Source organism: Triturus cristatus, chromosome 1_1, assembly GCF_964204655.1.
Source record: "Triturus cristatus chromosome 1_1, aTriCri1.1, whole genome shotgun sequence".
Classification (NCBI taxonomy): Eukaryota; Metazoa; Chordata; class Amphibia; order Caudata; family Salamandridae; genus Triturus; species Triturus cristatus.
In genome coordinates, this window is record NC_140579.1 from 1,236,484,804 (window position 1) to 1,236,509,828 (window position 25,025).

The 25,025-nt window shown below is 47.5% G+C and overlaps 1 protein-coding gene across 1 annotated transcript in view; it reads right to left on the reverse strand.

Annotated features, from left to right (window-relative positions):
- Positions 1-3,769: 3,769 nt before the first annotated feature.
- Positions 3,770-25,025, reverse strand: part of LOC146871892 (synaptonemal complex protein 1-like) — a 172,625-nt gene continuing 151,369 nt past the window's right edge. The window contains exon 4 of the mRNA XM_085649323.1: positions 3,770-3,916. Within this exon, the coding sequence (XP_085505449.1) occupies positions 3,770-3,916 (147 nt within the window). The remainder of the gene's footprint in view (positions 3,917-25,025) is intronic.

Below are 25,025 nucleotides of genomic sequence, written 5' to 3' on the forward strand. Positions count from 1 at the left end.
ACACTAGCTTGTGTATGGGAGGCCTTTAAAGTTACAATGAGCAGCATCTGCATTGCAATGGGGGGGAGGGATCTTGCAGGACATCCAAAGGCAGCTTCAGCGGATTGAAATTGACAATAAATCTCTTGACACAAGCGCACCAGACACACTGACTGGTCAGTAAAAGGCCCATCTTCGTGAATTGATAACTGAATACCAGGAGACAGCGGATGGCGAGGACCTCTTCCGGTCAAAATACCATTGCGCTCGCCGATGCGGAGAGGGGTAGTGGCCTTGGAGGAAGCGGTACGTGTCTCCAGAATCTCTAATTATATATTAGCAGTTGAAAACGCGGATGGCTCAATGTCGGGACACTGAAGGTATCCTTGATGCCTTCTATGAATTTTACTCTTCCCTATACACGACTCGTAAGACGAGTGGCAAAGAGATTAATTGCTTTGAAGACATAGCGCTTGGCTGGTTGAGCGATGCGCAGAAAGAATTCCTCTCAGCGGATATTGAGGAGGAGGAGATCCGAGTGGCTGTTATGCAACTTAGATCTGGGTGAGCCCCTGGGTCTGATGGCCTACCTGCCAACTTCTACAAATGCTATGATGAAGCCCTGGTTCCCATTTTAAAAGCAGCTATGATGAGGCGAGAGATCTGGGGACTCTCCCCCTGACCATGCATGAAGCTTCAATCATCACTATCCTCAAGCCCGGTAAAGCTTCAATCATCACTATCCTCAAGCCCGGTAAACCAGCCACAGCGTGTGAAGCCTACATGCCTCTTTCTTTAATCAACTGTGATGCGAAGATACTGGCGAAGGTACTGGCCAACCGACTGAGCCTCCTAATGGAAGGCCTGGTCCTGCCAGACCAACCAAGCGGGATTTGTGCCAGGGCACGCTACTTCACATAACTTGCACACCATTTTTGCCGTGATTCAAGATATCGATCATGACCTTGCTGCAGTGGCAGTGTTTTTGGATGCCACCAAAGCATTTGATTTACTGGAATGGGATTACAAGTTTGCCGTGTTGGGGAGGATGGGGTTCCCTGCTGCGTTTCTGTCCTGGATTGCCCTCCTCTATAGCGAACCGAGAGCCGCTATACAGATCAATGGCAGCAAATCTCGCTCATTCCCCATTTCACGAGACACTTGGCAGGGGTGTCCCTCATCATCCCTCCTATTTGCCCTTGCAATAGAGCCCTTGGCGGCTACGCTGAGACAAAAGCATAGGGAGTTTGCATTAAGAAACCCATCCCGACATCTATCAATAACGCCAATGATATTACGCTCTATCTTCGCGACCCACATATCAGTCTGAATCTGGGTCTTAGGGAGATAATTCAATCTGGAGCCTACTCGTGGACTTAAATTAACTAGAGTAAATTGCAGATGTTTCCTCTCACCCCGCAGACACTTAAATTCTCAATGGAGTATCCCCTGCAGTGGTGTGAAGCAGAGGTGCAATATCTGGGTGTGACGATTTTGAGGGAAAGGGAGGCGACATTGCGAGGCAATTATGGCACTGCCGTAACCTCTGTTGCCACTTCAGTATCACGATGGATAACACTCCCACTGTCATTGGCGGGCCGCATCTCCCATATAAAAATGGTAATCCTTCCAAAGCTTCTTTATTTCTTCCTCAATATACCATACCCCCACCCCCCCTGGGAGACCGTTCTTGCAAACGCAACAAACGCAGCTACTTCACTTTGCTTGGGGGGGCAAACAACCCAGAGTCACCTAGAAGATGCTCACCCTTCCATTTGCGCTTGGGGGCTTTGAGACGCCTGATATGAAGCTCTATTACCTCTGCGCACAGGCTCTCTATGCGGTCTATTGGCACAATCCAAATCTGTATATGCCCCACTTAGCCATTGACCAAGGATAAAAGTCTCCCTTGCCCCCGTCCCCTTACCTGGGACCTAGAATCCCGGGTGGAGGTGCCGCTATCTCCACTGTGGCCTGTACTAATAATGCGTGGCGAAGACTGACACAGCAGCTACACAAACCACTACTCTACTCCCCTCTGGTGCCACAGCAGTTTCACCATTTACTCCCTGTCACCCACGAGGGGTTATGTCGCACTATGCTGAGTAAAACGGGACTCAATACCTTGGGAGACCTATAACATGAAGGACAGTTTAAAGATCGCAGTGCCCTATTTAGCAAAGGCTCCCTTACGCCACTGGAAATCTTTTTGTACCTTAGACCTCGCCAGGACATCCGCACTGCAACAACCAGCTTTCCCCATGAGCCCCCCACAGTTACGACATTGCACACTCTCCTGCAATCACTGAACCCGGCACATGCAGTCTCTAGGCTTTACCGAGCCGCCATTGCGGAGAGGCCAGACTCACAGGCGAGCTCTACACTTAGCTGGGATTCGGAGCTGTATGAATTTCTTCTCACGGATGGGCAATGTCTGTATTGTTGCACACAGACGAGCATGATAACTACTAGCAGCAGGTTGCGCACCATACAATCAGGTGCACTATACACAGGTAAAACTGTATAGGTATAATTTGAGATTAGACGATCGATGCAATAGGTGTTTTTGGCTCTACTGGAACGTAATATGATATAGCGTAATATGCACATAATGTGATATGCACCTCTGTACTGGTTGGTTAAAATTTAATAAAGACATTTAAAAAAAAGAATTGTTCAGGCAATGTAATAATATTGTCATAAGCAAAATGGATTTGAATGTCTGAATATAACCAATAGTGTAAGGAACACTCGCAGTGGGAAGAGCACCATACAAGGGAGACATCTGAAAAACACATGCACTCTCATGCAGTGCTTCAATAAAATGAAAAAAAGAGCTCCTGAAAAGTGGCCACTCATGGAAAAATAGAAGGAGCCAATCAGAGAGGTGGTAAACAGGTTATGCTATACTGGAAGGACAAAGACATGCTCGAGTGGCTAAAACAAATAAAGCCAGTGAACAGAAAGCAAGCAAATGTGAATTAAAAAACAAAAAGCCAATAGTAAGCAATGGACGGAGTGCATTCCTAGGTAAACTTTCAGCATGTCTGCAGTATGTCTTTGAAACCACAAAGCTGTGTTGTCTATTAAGCTACGACCTAAAAATACTTTTTCTATACAGGAGGGAAACACTAAGGGGCTGTCCTCCCTAAAGTCACTATGTGGGCAATGTGGACTTCCACCATATCTTTCTAGGTTCTACAATATGTCATGTATCACTAAGGAGATTTGCAATAAAATAAACTTCAGATCTGTCCAAAAGAAATCTACAATCCTTTTTGCTACAAATCTTCATCTTACTGCCTGTGTAATTATTAAAAAATGCTGCCCCTCCCCCATTAGTAATCTCATTCAATAAAACAAATCGCTACCATTTGAAAAAAAGTTGAAAAAACAAGTTGTAGAAAGAAAGAAAACTGAGCAGAGCTCAGTGGAGACTCCCTTGCACAAAGTGCAGTAGAAAATCTGAGGTTCTGAGCTTCTCTCAGGAGGGTTCTAGGGGGTGAGGCTAATCTGATTGGTTGGTCATTTTTTTTGGTCTCTTTTACAAAAAGAGATGAATAGGTTGCAAAACAAGCATAGGCCTGGGCCTAGGTTCTGTTTGGTAATGGTTTTTATTGCTATTTTATGTATCTGGGGACGCCCATTCCGACGACGGGGAATGATACAAGCATGGGAATCTATGAAAGTTCCAATACTGGAGTAATATAAGTATTCCTAAAGGAAGACATTTAAATATTTTCCAGTTTCACGGACAACAAAGTATTTAAAATGTTGCGGTGGAAAAAAACTAAGATTCATTCACAAGGGGGATCTTGAAAACCTTACTTGCAGATTCATTTAATTTGCTCATCTTTTTTCTTGACTCGCTTAACTGAAATTTTATGTCTGACAGCTCTTTTTCTTTTTCCAGATTCTGCTTTACCCAATGTGATACCTAAAAACAAAAACATTTTAAATATACCTGTAAAACACAAATACAACCATTTCCAATTGTGTGAAATCTCAATTACGCATGTTGTCATGCAGTAAAATTGGCACAATTACACGCATGAGTACAAGTTTTTTGAAACTGTAAAACCACAGGCAATAACATTTCTATTGATAAGGGACAGTTTTACCACATACTATTGTAAAGTAAGCTGTAAAATCAGAAACTCGAATAACGAGTAACGGATTAAACAGCCAAACAAGCAAACAGCGAATTAAACCAGAAATCCCCCTCCACCATAAAAAGGTGATAAAAGAAAATGTTACTTACCTTCGGTGACGCTCTTCCTGGAGGACACTGAGGGGGATATTCACAAGGAAGTGGCGGAGAGAGGCATTAGCCTTCTTGGCTTAACGCCTCTCTCCGCCACTTAGGAAAAGCAAGGCTGCACCATATTAACAAGGACATGGTGCAGTCTTGCTTTTCACCCTGCAATGGCGCTAAGTTTCACAACTTAGCACCAACGTAGGCACCCTTGCACCAGAGTGCAAGGGTGTCTGCAAGCAGGGAGGTTTTTTATGTACAGGAAGGTGTTGCTTCCTGCACACCCCCTGAAAAGCCAGTGGACCTCATCCAGGCACAGCAGTGGTTGAAATGGTCCTGCCCAGAGAGTTGGCGGTGTCCAGTCCACAACGGATCGTAAACTTGGCTGCATCTCTCCCGGCGGCGACAGCCTGGGAGAGCACTGCCCGGGCCTCCTCCAGACACTGAGGCAGCACTTGCGCCAGTGTATCCCACACTGAGTGCGAATAACGGCTCAAGAGACATGCGGAGTTTACGGGCCGCAGTCCTAAGCTGGGGGAAGAGAACATTTTCTTCCCAAGATGGTCCAGCTTCTTGGATTCCCTTTCCGGTGGAGCGGTAGGGAAGGCGCTTTTGGAGGTGGAGCCTTGGACTACCAAGCTCTCCGGGGTGGGGTGTTGGAAGAGGAAAGTGGGGTCGCCCGGAGCCAGGCGGTGGCGTCGGGTGATCATCCTGTCCACGGGAGCCCCCGTGTTGGGCCTGGACCACGTGTCCAAAAGGACGTCAGTGAGGGCCTCATTACATGGAAGCAGGGGCTCCGAAGAGCTCGCCACCGGTTGAAGCACCTCAGTAAGGAGGTTAATCCTGACTGCCACCGTAGGAAACTCGAGGTTGAGAGCCTTGGCCGCCCTACGCAACACTACAGCGTATGACGCTCCCTCCTCCGTAGCCATGGTAGGGGGAGACAATATGCCAAAGTCGGGTGAAGTGTCAAGACCACTGGCATCCCCCAGTTCCGCTCTCAAGTCCTGCTCAGTATCTAGTTGGTCAGTTAAAGGGTCACCTGACCCCTTCCAGTCCTCCTCATCTTCTTCTGGGTGCCACTGTTGGTGGAAAGGGACCCCAGGAGTGAACAGGGGCATAAAACCCCACCCGGCACCGGATTCGGCGTCGGGTGACGCCGGTCCGGCTCCGTGTCCACGTCCGGAAGGAGGCTGGGGCCGACGCCGGCCGACCGGCGTCGAGCAACGTAATGGTGCCGTCGGAAGCGGCGCTGGTGGAGGTGTAATGAGGTCAACTGGCGCCGATCCGGATCCAGGCCTGGATCCAAGGGAGGCCTGTGGCGCCGGGGCCGGAGCCACCGGCAGCGAAGACCTAAGCCCCACAACCGAGTCCGCGGGGCCCGAAGGCGCACCGGCGGGGTCGGTCCACCCAAAGATGGCATGCATCGCCTCATAGAACGTATGAAGCTGGGCGGGGGGGTCTCTCAGGGTCCCGGAAAGGGAGGGAACTCGGAGTCGACCCTTCAGGCTCCGCGCGCGGAGCCGCAGGAGTGGCACCACCCACGCGCCTCGTCGGGTCGGCCGACCGACGAGGAGAAGGCAAAGAGCGATGATGCTTCTTCGACTTCTTCTTATGCTTCGAATTACCCAACCCCGAGTGCGAAGACTTCGATGACTTCGAGCCGGAATGATGGTGGCTCCATGACCGGGACCTCGAACGGCATGGACCTGACTATCGTCATTCAAGCAGCTTTCGGGACAGCTACCACAAAGCCTTCGGCGTCAACAACTAACAGTCGAAGCACAACTTGGGGTCGTGGTTGCACTCCAGGCAAAAGAGGCACACGCAGCGCAGATCGTCCCACAGCATCAGGGAACAAATTCATTCCAGTGGTAGTTGATCATGCCACTAGGTATCCTGAAGCAATTCCCCTTGGGACTACTACAGCTCCTGCAGTAGCCACGGCCCTCATTGTTGTCTTCACCAGAGTAGGGTTTCCTAAGGAGGTGGTTTCAGACAGGTTCCAACTTCATGTCTTCTTACATAAAACACATGTGGAAAGAGTGAGGAGTGCAGTACAAGTTTACTGCACCCTATCACCCACACACCAAGGGCCTTGTTGAGAGATTCAACAAGACACTGAAAGGCATGATTATGGGACTCCCTGAAAAACTCAAAAGGAGATGGGATGTCCTCTTACCATGCCTGCTTTTCGCTTACAGAGAAGTGCCACAGAAGGGAATAGGGTTTTCTCCCTTTGAACTTCTGTTTGGCCATCATGTGAGGGGACCACTCTGTCTTGTAAAAGAAGGTTGGGAGAAGCCTCTCCAAGAACCCAAACAAGATGTTGTGGACTATGTACTTGGCCAAAGGTCCAGAATGGCTGAATACATGGAAAAGGCATCCAAAAATCTTGAGGCCAGCCAGGAGCTTCAGAAGCATTGGTATGACCAAAAAGCTGAACTAGTTGAATTTCAACCTGGGCAGAAGGTATGGGTTTTGGAGTCATTGGCACCAAGGGCACTCCAGGACAGATGGAGTGGCCCTTGTCCCATCCTAGAAAAAAAGAGTGAGGTCACCTACTTGGTTGACCTGGGCACAAGCAGGACACCCAAAAGGGTTATCCATGTGAACCGCCTAAAGTTCTACAATGACATGGCTGATATCACCATGCTGATGGTGACTGATGAGGAGCAGAAAGCAGAGAGTGAACCTCTCCCTGACCTCCTCTCCTACAGCCCAAGAGATGGGTCAGTAGATGGAGTTGTCTTTGCAGACACCCTCTCTGCCCAACAACAGACTGACTGCAAGCAAGTCTTGCAGCAGTATGCTAAGCTATTTTCCTTGTCCCATGGTCTGACAAACTGGTGTACCCATGATGTGGACACTGGTGACAGTGCACCTGTCAAAAACAAAATCTATTGACAGTCAGACCAAGTCAAGGGAAGCATTAGAGCTGAAGTCAGCAAGATGCTGGAGTTAGGGGTTATTGAACCCTCTGAGAGCCCCTGGGCCAGCCCAGTGGTTCTAGTCCCCAAACCTCACCCACAGGGTGGAAAGAGAGAAATGAGGTTCTGTGTGGACTATAGAGGGCTCAACTCTGTCACCAAGACAGATGTTCACCCTATCCCAAGAGCAGATGAGTTGATAGACAAATTTGGTGCAGACAAATTTCTAAGTACCTTTGACTTAACTGCAGGGTACTGGCAAATTGGCATGGCCCCAGGAGCAAAAGAGAAAACAGCATTCTCCACACCTGATGGGCATTACCAGTTCACTGTTATGCCCTTTGGTTTAAAGAATTCCCCTGCCACCTTTCAAAGGTTGGTAAATCAAGTCCTTGCTGGGTTGGAGTCCTTTAGTGCAGCTTATCTTGATGATATTGCTGTCTTTAGTTGCACCTGGCAGGATCACCTGATCCACCTTGGTAAGGTTTTAAAAGCCCTGCAAACTGCAGGCCTAACTATCAAGGCATCCAAATGCGAGATAGGGCAGGTGTACCTGGGCAACCTTGTTGGTGGAGGCCATCCTGGACTGGGCAGTTCCAACCACCCAGACCCAAGTCAGGGCATTCCTTGGCTAGACTGGGTAATACAGGAGGTTGGTGAAGGGATATGGGTCCATTGTGACTCCCCTCACAGAACTCACCTCCAAGAAAATACCCCAAGAAGATAAACTGGACAGTTAGTTGCCAAAAGGCTTTTGACACCCTGAAAGAAGCAATGTGCTCAGCAACAATTCTGAAGGCTACAGATTATGCCAGGCAGTTCATAGTGCAGACTGATGCCTCTGAGCTAGGGATAGGAGCGGTCCTATCCCAGACCAATGATGAAGGCCAAGACCAACCTGTTGCTTTTATAAGAAGAAGGCTTCTCCCCGGGGAGCAGCATTGGAGTGCCATTGAGAGGGAGGCTTTTGCTGTGGTTTGGTCCCTGAAGAAGCTGAGACCATACCTGTTTGGGACTAACTTCCTAGTTCAAACTGACCACAGACCTCTCAGGTGGCTAATACAAATGAAAGGGGAAAATCTTAAACTGTTGAGATGGTCCATCTCCCTACAGGGAATGGACTTTGAAGTGGAACACAGACCTGGGACTGCCAATGCCAATGCAGATGGACTTTCTAGGTTCTTCCACTTAGACAATGAAGACTCTCTAGGGAAAGGTTAGTCTCATCATCTTTCATTGGGGGGGGGGGGTGAGAAACTGCCTTCTTTCTGCATGGTATGCCCCCACTTTTTGCTGAATTGCTGATGTTCTTTGACTGAGTGTGCCCTAGTTACCTGCTAATCAGGTACCCAGGGCCTATGTTCCTTCCCTAAAACTGCATTGAAGCCTAAACCCAATTGCCATCCCTGGCCACAGGTGGGCCCCTGGTAAATTGTACCACAGTTACCCAGGGCTACTAAGAGCTGCAGCACTTATTGTGCCACCCTTAGAGGCCCTGCACCTTTTCACACACTAACTGCCTTTGCAGGCTGTGTGTCTTGGTGCAGAACAAAGTGAAGAGTAGACATGGCACACATCCCTGTGTGCCATGCCCACAACCCACTGCCCTGGCCTAGATCAGTCACTCCTCCAGCTGGGTGCACTATGCCAGTGGTGAGGGTACAGGTGCATGAGTCCTGTACCCCTACAGTGCCCAAGTCCATTCTTGGGCATTGTAAGTGCAGTGCTGCCATGAAGAGTATATAGTGCTGGGAGTTTGTCATTACAAACTCCACAGCACCATAAAGGCTACACTGAAAACTGGGAAGTTTGGTATCAAACTTCTCAGCACATTAAACTCACACTGATGCCAGTGTGGGACTTAATGTAAAATGCACGACAGAGGGCATCTTAGAGATGCCCCTGAAACTCGACCAACTTCTAGAGTCCCGACTGAGTGGCTGCTTAGGCTGCCACCAACAGACATGTTTTTGGACTCCTGGGTCGAGAGCCTGCTGCTCTCAGGGGCCTGAAACAATGCACATCCTGGGACGAGGTGCCAAGCCTCCTCCCCCAGGATGGACAGGGTTCATGAAGGGGAAGCTTGTGAGCCTCCCCAGACCATTTGCTGCTTTCAGCAACTGGTCCCCACTGGTTCTACCCCCCACTTTTGGTGGGAGAACCTGCGGGAAAAACAAGTGAGGGAAAGAGGTGTGCCCACCTCTGCTAACTCCACCCCTCAGGTGGGGGAGGTGAGATGTAGCACAACTCCGAGTCCCCGCCATCTTGAGGATGGGGGGACCCAACCAATGAGGGACAGGCTCCTGCCCCCCTCCCACTGGAGGGTGGCACGATAGGGAGTGTAGCCACCCCAGGGAAGGGACTCATTGGTTCCTGCCCTTTACTTACCTGTAATGCCCTTAAATCTAGTATTTAGGGGGCATCCTGAACCTTGCTTCCTCAGATCCAGAAACGACAAGCAAGAAGATAAGAAGAAGGACCGAAGAGCCGCAAGGAGCTAACAAGAGGAAGACGCCCACTGGCTTGGCAGGCCTGTCTCCCCTCGAACCTGCTCCTGCTAAACCCCGGTATGTCCTTTAGCCAGCAACCTCAAAAACCCCAGAGGACCTGCCTGCCTTCACTTCAAAATACTGTGTCTCCCGAGAACAGCGGACCTGTTCAACTTGCAACTTCTGGCAGCAGCCGGAGACCGCGAATCCAGCCCACTCTGCACCCGCCGAACCCGGCCCGAGCTCGAGTGGAAAAACACCACGAGGAGGTCTCCCCGGCGATTGTGGTCCAAGATCCGGAGATCCCAGATCAGCCTCAAGACCCTAGCCGAAGCCTGCACCCTCAATCCAGAGGACCCCCCTCTACCGTGACTAAGAGTGGGTAAGACTTTCCGATGCCAAAAGGCACCCCCGCACCTGACGCACCTCTGCCTTGTGAGCCAAAACCAACAGTGCCTAGCGAACCCAAGACATCCCAACTTACCCCTCGAAGTGGTGGTCGCACCCAGAAGGTCTTCGTCCCGTGCCTGCAGTGTTTCTTTCGACCGGAGTCTCTCCATTGAAAACAACAGGGCCCCTGACCTCGAAACAGCACCCTGCACCCGGCCGCCCTAGTGCCGCTGAGGGTGCCCCTTTGGTGCTACTTTGTTTCCCCATTCCCATGCCGTGAACACTGGATTTGTTCATGTCCAACCTCTGGCTCCGGCCGGACACTGCGAATCCGCACCACTCTGCAATCGCCGACCACGGCCCGAGCTCGAGTGGGCAAACACCACGAGGAGGTCGCCCCGGCGATCCTGACCCGAGATGAAGTGACCCCTGACCTGCCTCAAGCCTCCAGCCGACGCCTGCAGCCTAAATCTGGAAGGTGCCCCCAGCCGCGACCAGGAGCTGGTAAGAAGATCCAACCCTAAAAGGCACCCCTTCACCCGATGCCCCACAGCCGTGCATGTTATGTTATGTTATGTTATGTTATTATGTTTATAAAGCGCTCAAATCACCCAGGGGCATCTCGGTGCTGCCTAGTAGACTAACAGCTTTGATACAGAGAAACAGACCAGCAGAGGGACAGGAGAGGGCTCAAAACAAAAACGTTTTTAACTTTTTTTTAAAAAGTTCAAATCTAGGCGTTGCTCTCAATGCCAACGGAAGTTGATACCAATATTTTGGGCCTAGGTAAGAAAAAGATCTGCCTCCTGTCCGAGATAATCGGAAACGAGGAACCTGTAGTGAACCCTGAGAGCTAGATCTAAGATGTCTTACAGGGCAATATTTAAAGAGTTTTTGTTGTAGGTAGAGAGGGCCACCTTTGTTCAGAGCCGAATAGGTCAGACAGCAAATCTTGAAGAAAGCTCTCTTTTTCACCGTTAGCCAGTGAAGTTCTCTAAGTAATGGTCGAGAGGGGGTACCTGAAGGTTGATTTAAGATCATCCTTGCAGCTGTGTTCTGGACTACCTGCAGCTTAGCTAGGTAAGTTTCACCTACCTCTGCCATTAGTGCGTTGCCATAATCCAACCGACTGGTGACTAAGGCTTGTACCAGAGTCCTGCGATGGTGGGTAGGCATGTAGGGCAGAATTTTTCTCAGGAGCCGGAGGTTATAGTAACAGGATGCGGAGGTAGCCATAATATGTTCTTTCATGGACAGAGCCTTGTCTATTTTTATACCCAGGTTATTAACTAAAACCTTCGGGGTAGGGGCAATGCCCAATGTAGTTGGCCACCAATCACTTGACCAAACATCGGTTGCTTTACCCAGGAGCATGATTTCTGATTTATCTGGATTTAGTTGTAGAAAATTTGCCGTCATCCAGTCGTATATTGTCATCAAACCATTTGCAAAACGGATTTTCTCCTCCTCTATAGCCAAACCGACAGTGCCTAACCAACCCCCAAGATCCCAACTTACCTCTCGAAGTGGTGGTCGCACCCAGAAGACCTTAGTCCCGAGCCTGCAGTGCCTTTGCAAACCGGAAGTTACCCATTGCAAAAAACAGGGCACCCGATGTCGTAACAGCACCCTGTACTCGGCCACCCTAGTGCCGCTGAGGGTGCACCTTTGGTGCTACTTTGTTTGCCCATTTGCCCTGAGCTAAAGTCCAGGAGCTTTGCTCCCACAACCAAGTGGCCTGCTCGTCAGTAGCCACCCGGAGGCCCCCTATCCCCCATTCAATAACATTGGGTCTCAACACTTTGCACCCGGCCGCCATAGTGCCGCTGAGTGTGTAACAAGAGTGCATCACTGACCCTGGGGGACCCCTAAGTTTAACCCCAGAACCTTAACTCCCACAGTCGATACCTTACCTGTGAACCGATAACCTGTTTTTCCTCCATAGGATAACATTGACAATTTTCTTCAAAAAAGTTTCTAAGTGTGGAGTTTTGAAATCTAAAAATATTCTTTAAAAATCGCAATAATAACCAAAACGTATTTACTTACCTGTTTGCAGGAAATGTCCCAGTGCTGAATCTAGGTATCCAGAACCGAGTTAGAAAAATAACGTAAAAAGGAACTTACCTGTAATTCACTGAAAAAGCCTTTTCATTTCAATGTACTGTATTTGCTAAGTATTGCAACCTACTGCATCCCCTGTAAATCAAACAAAGTACAAGTCCTATTGCATTTTCAAACTGTTCTACATTCAGCAATTTATTACTGTAAAGTATTTAATGCTTACATGTGCCAGGCTTGCTTGGTTCTAAAATAAAACAACAGTATATTTTTTTATACAAAAACAATGGGCCTAGAGTTCAGTTCTTGAATGTGTGGATTCATTTGCTAACTGAGGGTGTACATCAAATGCTTAACACTGTCCTCTGATACTGCCTTACTGCTCGACCACTCTACCACAAATAGAGAGTAAGGTTCTATCTAACTTTAACCTCTGCCTACCTCTGGGGTCACCAGGACTCTATACACACTATACCTAATTTTGGTGTAGTATATATAGAGCCAGTTTCCTACATTGAGCATTTTGAATTTCTCCTTCTTCAAGAAGAGTTTGAGGAGGCACAGATCTAGGATAGGATGAGGTCCTCTGTCCTTCTTTGGCACCAGAATGTAGAAGGAATAGTAACCATAACACACCTGATGCAGGCACCCTTTCCATGGCTCCCTTGGTCAAGAGAGCCTGTACTTCTTCACAGAGCAAGGAGAGATGGTTCTCCGTCAGCCATTCGTAAATGAGTGGGATGGGTAGAGGGGATGTCACGAAGGGGAGGGAGCCCCTTTGGACTAAATGGTCCGATATTACTGACCAGCAGTGTGGGAGGTGATGGCGTATCCTGCCTCCCATTGGGTGCCCATGATGGTCTGAAGGCAGACTAAAGAGGTTTGGAGGCAGTGGCTGCTTGGGCTGAGCGGTGGGGGAAGACCTGACTGCTGGCTGTCTGTCCGATGTGGTCTGTGGGACTTGAGTCCTCGGGCCACGAAATGGCTGGGAAGCCTGCTGGCCATTGTGGCTAGGAGGGTATGGGAATGGCTGGAGACCAATTCTGTAGCCCTGAAAGGGGCGGAAGGAGGATTTGGGTTGACAAGAGGCCATAGACAAGCCCACGGGCCATGTTGTAGCTCAGCTGTGCTTGCAGCACTCCAGCGCTGAATCCACCTTGTCTCCAAATAGGCAAGAGCTATCAAAGGGCATGCTCATGAAGTAAGCCTGGACATCCCCTAAAAACCCAGATGTTCTCAGCCAGATGTGCTCTGCAAGGCCACTGACGATGAAATGGCTTTACCTAGCTAGTCGGTTGTGCCAAGACCACATCTGATGGAGAAATTTACTGCATCTCTCCCGTCGGCAATTACCTGACAGAATATGGCTCGAGCCTCCATAGGCAGCACTTGCGCAACCGATTCCCATAGTGTATGGGAATAACGGGCCAATAGGCTCGCTGTGTTCACCGACCGCAGTGCCCGGCTGGTGGAATAGAGGATTTTCTTACCGAAGGTGTCTAGCCTTTTAGATTCCCTATCCAGTGGTATGGTAGGGAATGCGCCAGGGTGAATACAGAATGAGGAGGGTTGGACCACCAAGCTCTCAGCGGTGGGGTGCGGGTAAGGAAAGTGGGATCGCCAGAAGTGGGGCAATGGCGGTGGGCAACTGTCCTATTCACAGTAGCCCCTGTGCAGGGCTTGGATCAGGCCCCAAGTAGGACACCCATGAGGGCTTCATTAAATAGGAGTAAGAGTTCTCATAGGTAAACACCCAGGTGAAGCACCTCTGTCAAGACATGAGTCTTGTCTGCCACTGATTGTAGGTTTAGGTCTAGTACCGCAGCTGCCCTGCACATCACCATAGCATAAGAGGCTCCCACCTCCATAGCCATAGTAGGAGGGGAAACCAGGCCAGTGCCAGGTGATGAGTCTAACCCATTGGCCTCCCCAAGTTCCTCATACCAGTTGTCCTCCTCAACTGGGTCCTCTACCTAAGGGTCCATAGACCCCTCCTAAACATCTCCATCTCCAAGCCTATCCATTAAATAAGGCACTTGCTTCGCTCCTGGTAGGATGTCCTCAGTCGATGCCAGACAACATTGATACGGCTCTGTGTTGGAGTCGGGAGTGACGATGAGGATGGCACCACCTAGGGTTGTTGGCACAGAGGAAGGTCTCAGTCTCAGCAACGGCTCTGCTCCGGATCCAGTGAGGGATCCTTGGGGTCCGACTGGTGCAGAGGGTGAACCTGCCGGGTTGTTTCCAGGGGGGCCCTGTGGAGCCTGAAGGTGCTCCAGAAGGACCGGACTGCCCAAAAATGTAATGCATGGCCGCATAGCTTGGCGGAGGTCACTCCTGCTCTGGGAAAATCTGGAAAGCGCGGCACAATGACAGGTTCAGACCTGCTGATCTACGGCGCCTGGAGTGCCGACGCTCCCTCGTCTCTTCAGATGACTTCGACCGATGTGGGTAAGTCAAAGAATGTTTGGACCTCTTCGACTTCTTGTGTTTGTGGGACTTTGCCGACTTTCCTGATGAGTGAGTGCAACAAGGAAAGCCAGGACGGGCTCTGCAAACTGTCCCAGGACCTCCCACGAAAATGGAACCTCATGCGTCGCGGAGTCAATTGATGTCAGATGGTGAGGAGCTTGAGGGATCTCTCCCTCAACGCCTTTGGGTGCATAACGCAGCAGTCATCACATACCTTGGAGTTGTGTCCCGGTTCCAGGCACCACAAACACACCAAATGGTGGTCTGTCACTGTCATTTGACTGTGACTGGCCCCACATGGTTTGAAACCAGCAGGTTTCTTGGGTGACATCCTCACACCAGGGGAAGAATCACAGAGAAATTGAGAAAATGACAACTTCCATTACCTAAAATGGAGTCAGGCCTACCTAAAATGGAGTCAGACCACAGGAGCTTTACGTCAGTTTACTCTCAACAGCACAGGAGATGTTTCTAGTAGTCTGTCATGAGATGGCTTGTTAGAGTCTAATAATGTACATAAGGGTCACAGATCTTACGGTTTACAGTTTCTTCATTTCAGATCTTAAAAGTTAATTCATTTTTTTTCATTTCCATTCATCCCTTCTCAATGTCTTATTTCCCTTCTAGTGGCACCACCAGGAGAATGCAAGTACCATGCTAAAGAACAGACAGATACATTTCTATAAATAAAAGAAAGGGAATTTGTTTCACATCTCTGCTTACTGACTTTTCTCTTTTAGTACTTCACTAAATATTTAGGAGTTTGCTCACCGAATCCCATTACAGAAATCTTCAGGTTTAACACTGTTAAATAAAGAAATTATAATAATAGACCTCCTCAAGTCATGAATAAATTGATGTTTAATGTGACTGTGATTTCTTTACAAGAATCTTTCATTTATTCGAATTTGTCGTATGGCTTTTTGTACGTTTTTAGTCTGCTATTCTGAATCACACTAAGCTCAAAAGAACAAGGTTGTTTATTGAACGTAAGTTTTCCTTTCGCTTCCTTTTCCCATAGGTACTAAAACACAAAATAAAGCAAATCCCGAAAAAAGAGAATATTATTGCCACCCTCTTTTTCTTTACTCTTCCTCTCTTTATTTTTTCTCTTGTTTCTGGTTGCTTGAATGCCCACAACACAACCTAAGAATAGTGCTTGGTAGTTGAGCTTCTCCTGGTGGGTCTATGGAAACCATCGGTCTTGTTCTTCCATGTAGTTTTCTTAGTCATCAGTGTCTTTCTCACTGCTGTAGTCATTCGCAGTTCTATCGCTGTTTAGGATTGAATTCCTTCCCGCAGTGATGGCCTCACCACTCCTTGTGTAATCACCCCACTTGTTGCCCTTGCATGTGGTGATGTAATGTATCCGATTTCCATCAACAGTTTCATTCCTCTGAACATTCTCTGAATTTGGGGTTAAAGTGTTCGTCTAGTTGTTCTGCTTGCAATCTCCATCCTGTCTGTCAACTTCTTCCTTTTCCTTTCCTTACCCTGCCTCTTTTTGTTCCTGTAGTCTTGCTTCTCTCCCAATGTTTTTTCTTTAGCCCATCGTAACTTTATCTCATAACTTTATCTTTTTATCTTTCAAGGTTCCTCCCCCGATGGCTACCATCCCCGCCCGCAGCATGTCCTTGTTTTTGTGAGCACGACAAGGTAGTAATCATTCCCTCAATACATTCAAACAAAAACTGCATGGTGCACAGCTAGACTACATTCTGATGTACTGTGAGAAGGTCAAGGCTTAGTTTTTTGATATGCCAAAAGCAGCCTGAATCTGGTAGGAAATGAGGAAGCTTCCCTGAAACCCATCTGGATAACCAAGTATCACACCAGAGAATGTGATTCACATTCGGGCAGCGACCTCCAGTGAGAGAAGAAATCAGAGGCAATGCTGCCAGCAAACTATAATTACATCAGCAGCCAGCCTCAGCAACAAGCCTAGTGAATCCATAGATAAAGAGGAAGAGAGGGAGATGTCTGACGATCTTTATGGTGGATACGCTATCTAACCAGATTCCACACCATGGACTGCTCTGCAGACGCCAGACTGGATCTGGAAAATGTTCTCCAAATCAGTGCTCTTGGGTGCTGCTAGGTGACACCATGCAGTCCGTGCTGACTCCACACTACCCGGAAGTGACAGAGCAAAGCCACGCATAAGCCTTGCACGCTGATGGCAGTTTCTTGTCATTTCTCTCCCTGCATCCTCAGACACAGAATATGACCAATTGTTGGTATCAGGGTGTTGAATACTGAATTGGGACCTTTTCAGATGTTAGAAAGAGGCCACTCCACAGAATGGGAAAGTGGGAGGGCAGTGAGGAATCCATAGTTAGATAGAGTATACACCAATAAAAGCATTACCAAAGGAAAGTAACTTTTTCTTCTGAAGGATACTTTGAACTAAGATTCCTCACCTAAGAATAGATACCAAAGCAGTGTGTCCGCAGGTGACGGGTCTGACGAGTGGACCAAAAAGTCCTATAGGGCCAAGCAGGTGAAATCTGATTCTTGGCGCACCTGGCTGTCAAGGCAGTAGTGCTTCATAAGCGTATGTATTGATGCACACATCACACCCTGGCAGATGTCAAGGACAGGTACTCTGCATGCCATCACAGTGTTAGCAGTCTTACACCTAGTGGAAGGGGCTCTGTGTAGCAGGTCTTAATGTGCAGAAATGTTTCACCTCGACTGGGTGCCTTATGCAAAGCACTGCCTTTCTTTGCTCTGTAGAACCCCACAAAAAAATCGACTGTTAAAAGCGAAACCTCCATTTGGGGTGCAGCCAATGTAGGCTCTCCTCCGCTTACAAATGGTGAAGACTGGTAAAGTGATAGCTTTCCCATTATGGAAGGGAATCACAACATTTGGGACGAATGCCGTCCGAGTCCTCAGAATCGACTTTTCCAGGAAAAAGGTGGTGCAGGTCAGCTGCATAAAAAGTACTGAAGTTCACTGATGGGATGCGCGGACATAATCGCAAGGAGATTGAGGGACCAGATATGCATCAGCTTAAAGGGCGTACACATAAGAAACGTCAAGAAAAACTTAAGGCCCAACTGTGACATCACCAATGGCCTGGGAGAGAACATGTGTGTGAAACCTTTAATATATCTCATCACAACAGGTGATTTGAACAGGGATGGTTGGTCCTGCAACAGTAGAAAGACCGAAAGGGTCAACAAATAAACTTTTATAATGCCCACTGCAAGGATTTTCTGGGCCAAAAATAAAACACATAAAGGAAATCCCACAACTTTGTTGTGAGGGGTCAGTCTTGAGGATGCTGCACCCAAGGTGCACTGTGAGGCTGAAAGGGAGCACAATAAACTAAAAAAATGTTCCTTGCCTACCTTGAACCACAGATCACTCCTGTGGGACTGTAGGACGGATATAAGAAAATCCTGCAGATCCACGGACACTATGCAGTCTTAAGTCCAGTGCAGACAAGATCTGGGTCAGCATGAGCATTCTGAATTTGTCCTCCCCAGCAAGGCATTCTGAGTTCCAAGGTCCAGAAAAGGCCTGAGGCCCTACGATGAGTCTGCCGATCATGGGACTTCCGCCGAACCCGGTACTACCAAAACAGCGGCGGCGATACCACAACCAGAGTATCAAAGACCAGTGGCCTAATATTTGTAGTCTTATTTTTCTCTCTTTCGGCATCCCGTCTCCCTACCTGGAGAGGTATAACCCAAGGAAAACCCCAGAAGGAAAACGGTGGATGGACCAGCGGACACTACTGGAACACTTCTTGTGTTGTGGAGAACCGTTTGGCATATGTTTGATCCCTTATTTGTAACAAACCAAGTTACAAAGAGCACCCTAGTCAATGGTTGACTGCACCGGAAGAGGTTCAAGTGCCACCCACATATAGCACGTTACCACAGTGGTGTCAGAAGTGGGATTTCGGTCTAGCCATAATGACCCAACCCATCACAATGGAGGCAATAATAACCCAGCTGGCAGAGGGCCAACACCATCTACAGTTAGTCCTGGAACAAGAGACCCAACAAGCAAATAAAGAGCGAGAGGCACTGCATTCAACCACTAACCTCTTCGCTGTTAGGCCTTTCCCTCCCCTGTGCTAAGCCTTTTTTTGGCTATTTGGGGTAGTTCATGCTTAGGCCTCTGTAACTTTTTGACCACATAAGGTATCCACGCCAAATGTGTGTCCTTTTCTTCCAACATCATGGGGATTCTAAAGGTACCCAGGGTCTGTGGATTCCCCTGAAGGGGACCCAGAAATTGGCCAAAATGCAGCTACTTTTTTCTTTTTCTTTAAATGGGGAAAAAAAGGGCTACAGATGAAAGCGTCTGTTTTTTTCCCTGCAAATGGTATCAACAAAGGGGATGTGGTGCTGAAATCACTATCTTCCCCGCTTTCAGGTACAAGCACACAGTTTTGGCATTTTTCTGGGACATAGCCTATTTTTGCTATTTTTTGGGCTTTCAACTTCCTTCCAGTTAATGGTAAAAATGGGTATGAAAGCAAAAATGGATCCTGGAAAGCTATAAATTTTAGAAAAGTAGACAATATTCTGAATTCAGCAAGAGGTCATGTGTGTAGATCCTTCAAGGTTTCTTTATAAAAACTAACAGTTGAATAGAGAAAAAGTTGAAAATTTGTTGAAAAAAACAGCCATTTATGTCACCGTTTTCACCTGTAACTTCATCTAATTATGACAGCTGTTTCAAAGCAATATACCGTTACATCCTCTGGACCTTTCTGGTTGTGGGAATATATAGCACTTGTAGGTTCACCAAAACCCGACGAACCCAGAGTCAATAACTAAGCAGCGTCTTGCAATGGTTTTTTATTATGTACCAGATATATAGCAACTAATTTGGGAAAATATATACATGGAAAAATCAGTATGAAAGACACCTATGTATTTCTGAAACTGAAACAAAATATCGAGTTTTGAAACAGTAGATATTTGCACATTTCTGAAATTGTGAGTACCTATACCAGCTTGAGAATTCTAGGTCATTTTTCAAAATGACTTATTTGTTTACGCATTGTCCTTCATTTGGAAGGCAGAAATGCATCGAAAGTCAATGGATAATAACAGTTGCTCTACAATTCTGTGTTACCTTAAGTCTCCCAATAAAAATGGTACCTCACTTGTGTGGGTAAGCCTAGTGCCCGCGACAGGAAACGGCCCAAAACGCAACGTGGACACACCACATCTTCACAGTGAAAACTGACGCTTTTTTTTGTAAAGTACCTAGCTGTAGATTTTAAACCCTAGCTCCGTCAGCACCTAGGGAAACCTAGCACACCTATACATTTTTAAAAACTAGACACCCATGGGAATTCACGATGGGGTGACTTGACTGGCTCTCACCAGGTTCTGTTACCTAAAATCCCTTGCAAACCTCAAACTTTGTAAAAAAAAAAAAAACATTTTCCTCACATTTCTGTGGTGGAAAGTTCTGGAATCTGTGTGGATCCACAAAATTCCACCCATCCCCGTTCCCCAAAGTCTTCTGAGAAAAATGGTACCTCACTTGTGTGGGTAGACCTAGTGCCCGCGAAAGGAAACGTCCCAAAACGCAACGTGGACACACCACATTTTCACAGTGAAAACTGACACTTATTTTGCAAAGTGCCTAGCTGTACATTTTGAACCCTAGGTCTAGCGGTACCTAGGGAAACCTAGCAAACCTATACATTTTTGAAAACTAGATACCCAGGGGAATTCAGGATGGGGTGACTTGACTGGCTCTCACCAGGTTCTGTTACCCAGAATCCCTTGAAACCTCAAAATTTGTTAAAAAAAACACATTTTTGTAGTGGAAAGTTCTGGAATCTGCGTGGATCCACAAAATTCCACCCACCTGCGTTTCCCAAAGTCTTCCGAGAAAAATGGTACCTCACTTGTCTGGGTAGGTCTAGTTCCTGCGACAGGAAACGGTCCAAAACGCAACGTGAACACAACACACCACATTTTCACAGTGAAAACGGACCCTTTTTATGCAAAGTGCCTAGCTGTACATTTTGAACCTAGCTCTGGCGGCACCTAGGGAAACCTAGCAAACCTATACATTTGTGAAAACTAGACACCCAGGGGAATCCAGGATGGGGTGACTTGACTGGCTCTCACCAGGTTCTGTTACCTAGATTCCCTTGCAAACCTAAAAATGTGTAAAAAAAAAACAACACATTTTCCTCACATTTCTGTGGTGGAAAGTTCTGGAATCTGCATGGATCCACACAATTCCACCCACCTGCGTTTCCCAAAGTCTTCCGAGAAAAACGGTACCTCACTTGTGTGGGTAGGTCTAGTTCCCGCGACAGGAAACGGTCCAAAACGCAACGTGAACACACCACATTTTCACAGTGAAAACTGACCCTTTTTTTGCAAAGTGCCTAGCTGTAGATTTTGAACCCTAGCTCTGCCGGCACCTAGGGAAACCTAGCAAACCTATACATTTTTTAAAACTAGACACCCAGGGGAATCCAGGATGACTTGACAGGCTCTCACCAGGTTCTGTTATCCAGAATCCCTTGCAAACCTCAAAATTTGACAAAAAAACACATTTTCCTCACATTTTTGTGGTGGAAAGTTCCGGAATCTGTGTGAATCCACAAAATTCCACCCACCCCCATTCCCCAAAGTCTTCTGAGAAACATTGTACCTCACTTGTGTAGGTAGACCTAGTGCCTGCGACAGGAAACGGCCCAAAACGCAACGTGGACACACCACATTTTCACAGTGAAAACTGACACTTTTTTTGCAAAGTGCCTAGCTGTAGATTTTAAACCCTAGCTCTGGCGGCACCTAGGGAAACCTAGCAAACCTATCCATTTTTGAAAACTAGACACCCAGGGGAATTCAGGATGGGGTGACCTGACTGGCTCTCACCAGGTTCCGTTACCCAGAATCCCTTGCAAACCTCAAAATATATTTTAAAAAACACATTTTCCTCACATTTCTATAGTGGAAAGATCTGGAATCTGCGTGGATCCACACACTTACACCCACCCTGCGTCCCCCAAAGTCTTCTGAGTAAAACGGTACCTCACTTGTGTGGGTAGGCCTAGTGCCCGCGACAGGAAACGGCCCAAAACGCAATGTGGACACACCACATTTTCACAGTGAAAACTGACCCTTTTTTTGCAAAGTGCCTAGCTGTAGATTTTGAACTCTAGCTCTGGCCCCACCTAGGGAAACCTAGCAAACCTATACATTTGTGAAAACTAGACACCCAGGGAAATGAAGACTGGGGTGACTTGACTGGCTCTCACCAAGTTCTGTTACCCAGAATCCTTTGCAAACATCAAAATTTGGCAAAAAAAACACATTTTCCTCATATTTCTGTGGCTGGAAAGTTCTGGAATCTGCGTGGACACATGAATTTCCTCCCACCCAGCGTTCCCCCAGGTCTCCCGATAAAAGTGGTACCTCACTTGTGTGGGTAGGCATAGTGGTTGCAACAGGAAATGACCCAAATCGTACTGTGGAGACTTCAAAATGACCTAAAACAAACCTACCTGGTTTGGGGGGGGCACCTGGGGTTTTGGCCACGGGCTCGGCGGCCATCCTGGGAAACTACCAAACCCAAACATTTCTGAAAACTAGTCACCCGGGGAGTCCAATGAGATATAGCTTGTGTGGATCCCCCAACGTTTTCCTACCCAGAATGCCCTGCAAACCTCAAATTTAGCTGAAAAAATCACTTTTTTCTCACATTTCTTTGTGGGAAAGTTCTGGAATCTGCATCGATCCACAAATTTCCTCCCACCCAGCATTCCCCTAGGTCTCCCAATAACAATGGTACCTCACTCGCGTGGGTGGGTCAAGGTCCAGCGACAGGCAAGGGCCCAAAACCTATTGAGTTGACATCAAAATTACCTTATCACAAACCAACCTGGTGTTTTTTGCAAGGGGGGTCCCGTGACTTTTTGGCCCAGGGCTCGGCAGCCATCTAGGGAAACCTACCACACCCACACATTTCTGAAAACTAGACACCCGGGGGGAGTCCAGCGAGGTATGGCTTGTGCAACGTTTTCCTACCCAGAATCCCCTGCAAACCTCAAATTTAGCTGAAAAAAATCCCTATTTTCTCAAATTTCTGTGTGGGAATGTTCTGGAATCTGCGTGGATCCACAAATTACCTCCCACCCAGCGTTCCCCCAGGTCTCTCGATAAAAATGGTACCTCGCTTGTGTGGGTAAGCATAGTGGTTGCAACAGGAGACTTCAAAATTACCTTTAACAAAACCACCTGCTTTGGGAGGGGCACCTGGGGTTTTGACCCGTGTTCGGTGGCCATCTTGGGAAACTACCAAACTCAAACATTTCTGAGAACTACACACCCGGGGAAGTCCAATGAGTTATGGCTTGCGTGGATGCTCCAACATTTTCCTACCCAGAATGCCCTTCAAACCTCAAATTTAGTTGAAAAAAACACATTTTCCACATATGTTTGCGTGGAATCACCGTGCTGGCACAAGTGTCCTACCCCACAGCGTTTCCCTTAGTCTCCCGAGTAAAATGATACCTCACTTGTGTGAGTGGGGAAGGGCCTGTGACCGGGAAGAGCCCAAAACATAGGGATTAGTGGATAGCACCAAGAATTCTAAGAGCTATTTTTTTTTTTTTTTTTAATGCATTTTTTGCCATTTCTGCATTAGACACCCACACAAGTGAGGTATCATTTTACTCAGGACACTAAGGAGAACGCTGTGGGGTAGGACATTTGTGCCGGCATGGTAATTCCACACAAAAATATGTGGAAAATGTGTTTTTTTCAGCTAAATCTGAGGCTTGCAGGGTATTCTGGGTAGGAAAACGTTGGGTATCCACGCAAGCCATACCTCATTGGACCTCCCCGGGTGTCTAGTTTTCAGACATGTGTGGGTTTGGTAGGTTTCCCTAGATGGCCACATCTAGGGAATCTCGGGGCCAAAAAGTCACGGGACCCCCCTTGCAAAACCAGGTTGGTTTGTGATAGGTAATTTTGATGTCGCCTCAATAGGTTTTGGGCCCTTGACCCACCCACACAAGTGAGGTACCATTTTTATCGGGAGACCTGGGGGAATGCTGGGTGGGAGGAAATTTGTGGATCCACGCAGATTCCAGAACTTTCCCACAGAAATGTGAAAAAAAGCTATTTTTTCAGCTAAATTTGAGGTTTGCAGGGGATTCTGGGTAGAAGAATGTTGGAGGACCCACGCAAGCCATACCTCGCTGGACTCCGCCGGGTGTCCAGTTTTTAGAAATGTGTGGGTTTGGTAGGTTTCCCTAGATGGCCGCCGAGCCCGGGGACAATAACTCAGGTGACCCCCCCCTGCAAAACCAGGTCCTTTCAACATAGGTAATTTGATGTCTCCACAATACGTTTTGGGCCCTTCCCTGCAGCGGGTACTAGCTCACCCACACAAGTGAGGTACCATTTCTATTGGGATACTTGGAGAAATGCTGGGGAGGTAGGAAATGTGTTGTTTCTTTCTCAAGCATGAAAATGTTGGCACAATAATGCAAGGAAAATGTGACATTTTGAGGTTTGCAGGACATTGTGGGTAAGATAACTTGTTGAGATCCACAAGAAAGCCATCACCATGTACTCCCATGGGTGTTTAGTTTACGACAATATCTACAGTTGGTAGGTTTTTCTTAGATGGAATGTACAACTTGGCAGAGGGACAAAAAAGACAAATATTACTGCAGTCATCTATTCCTAAAACACACACACATACTGGTTGGATTTGACAAGAGGGCGAGTGATGGTTCAGTATATAACATTTTATTAACAAGAGATTTAACAAAAAATAAATGCACTGTCAATAATTGAAAGGACAAAAAACTGAACCAGTGATTTGCAGCTCGTGAGCTGTAAAGCCATGTCAAGGCCCCAACCGCTTTACAGGCCATTCACACACCTTTCATACATGATACACACAAGACCATTCAACCCACCAGGCACGAAACCCACACATTACAACATTCACAAAAAGGGACAAGGTACACCCTGCTTGAGTAAGACAGAAAATAAAAATATTTCGGCACAACCACCTAAACCTCAGGCACACATACATACCGGTTGGATTTGGCACGAGGGTGAGTGATGGTTCAGTATATACAGTTGTATTAACAAGAGATTTCACAAAAATGAAATGCACTGTTAATAATTGAAAGGACAAGAAACTGAACCATTGACTCACAGCTCGTGAGCTGTAAAGCCACGACAAAGCACCAGTCTCTTTACAGGACATTCATACACCTTTCATACGTGTGACACATACAAAACCATTCACCCCGCCAGATGCGGGCCCAGCACATTACAACACTCAAACCAGCAGACAGCACCATTCAAGGGCCCATCACTTTCACACGCCCACATTCCTGACACAGCAACCAAACCAATTCATGGATTGTGTGGAATGGTGTTTGGCTTGCAGTGTGTGTAGTGACCAGCAGCAAGTCACTATTCACAC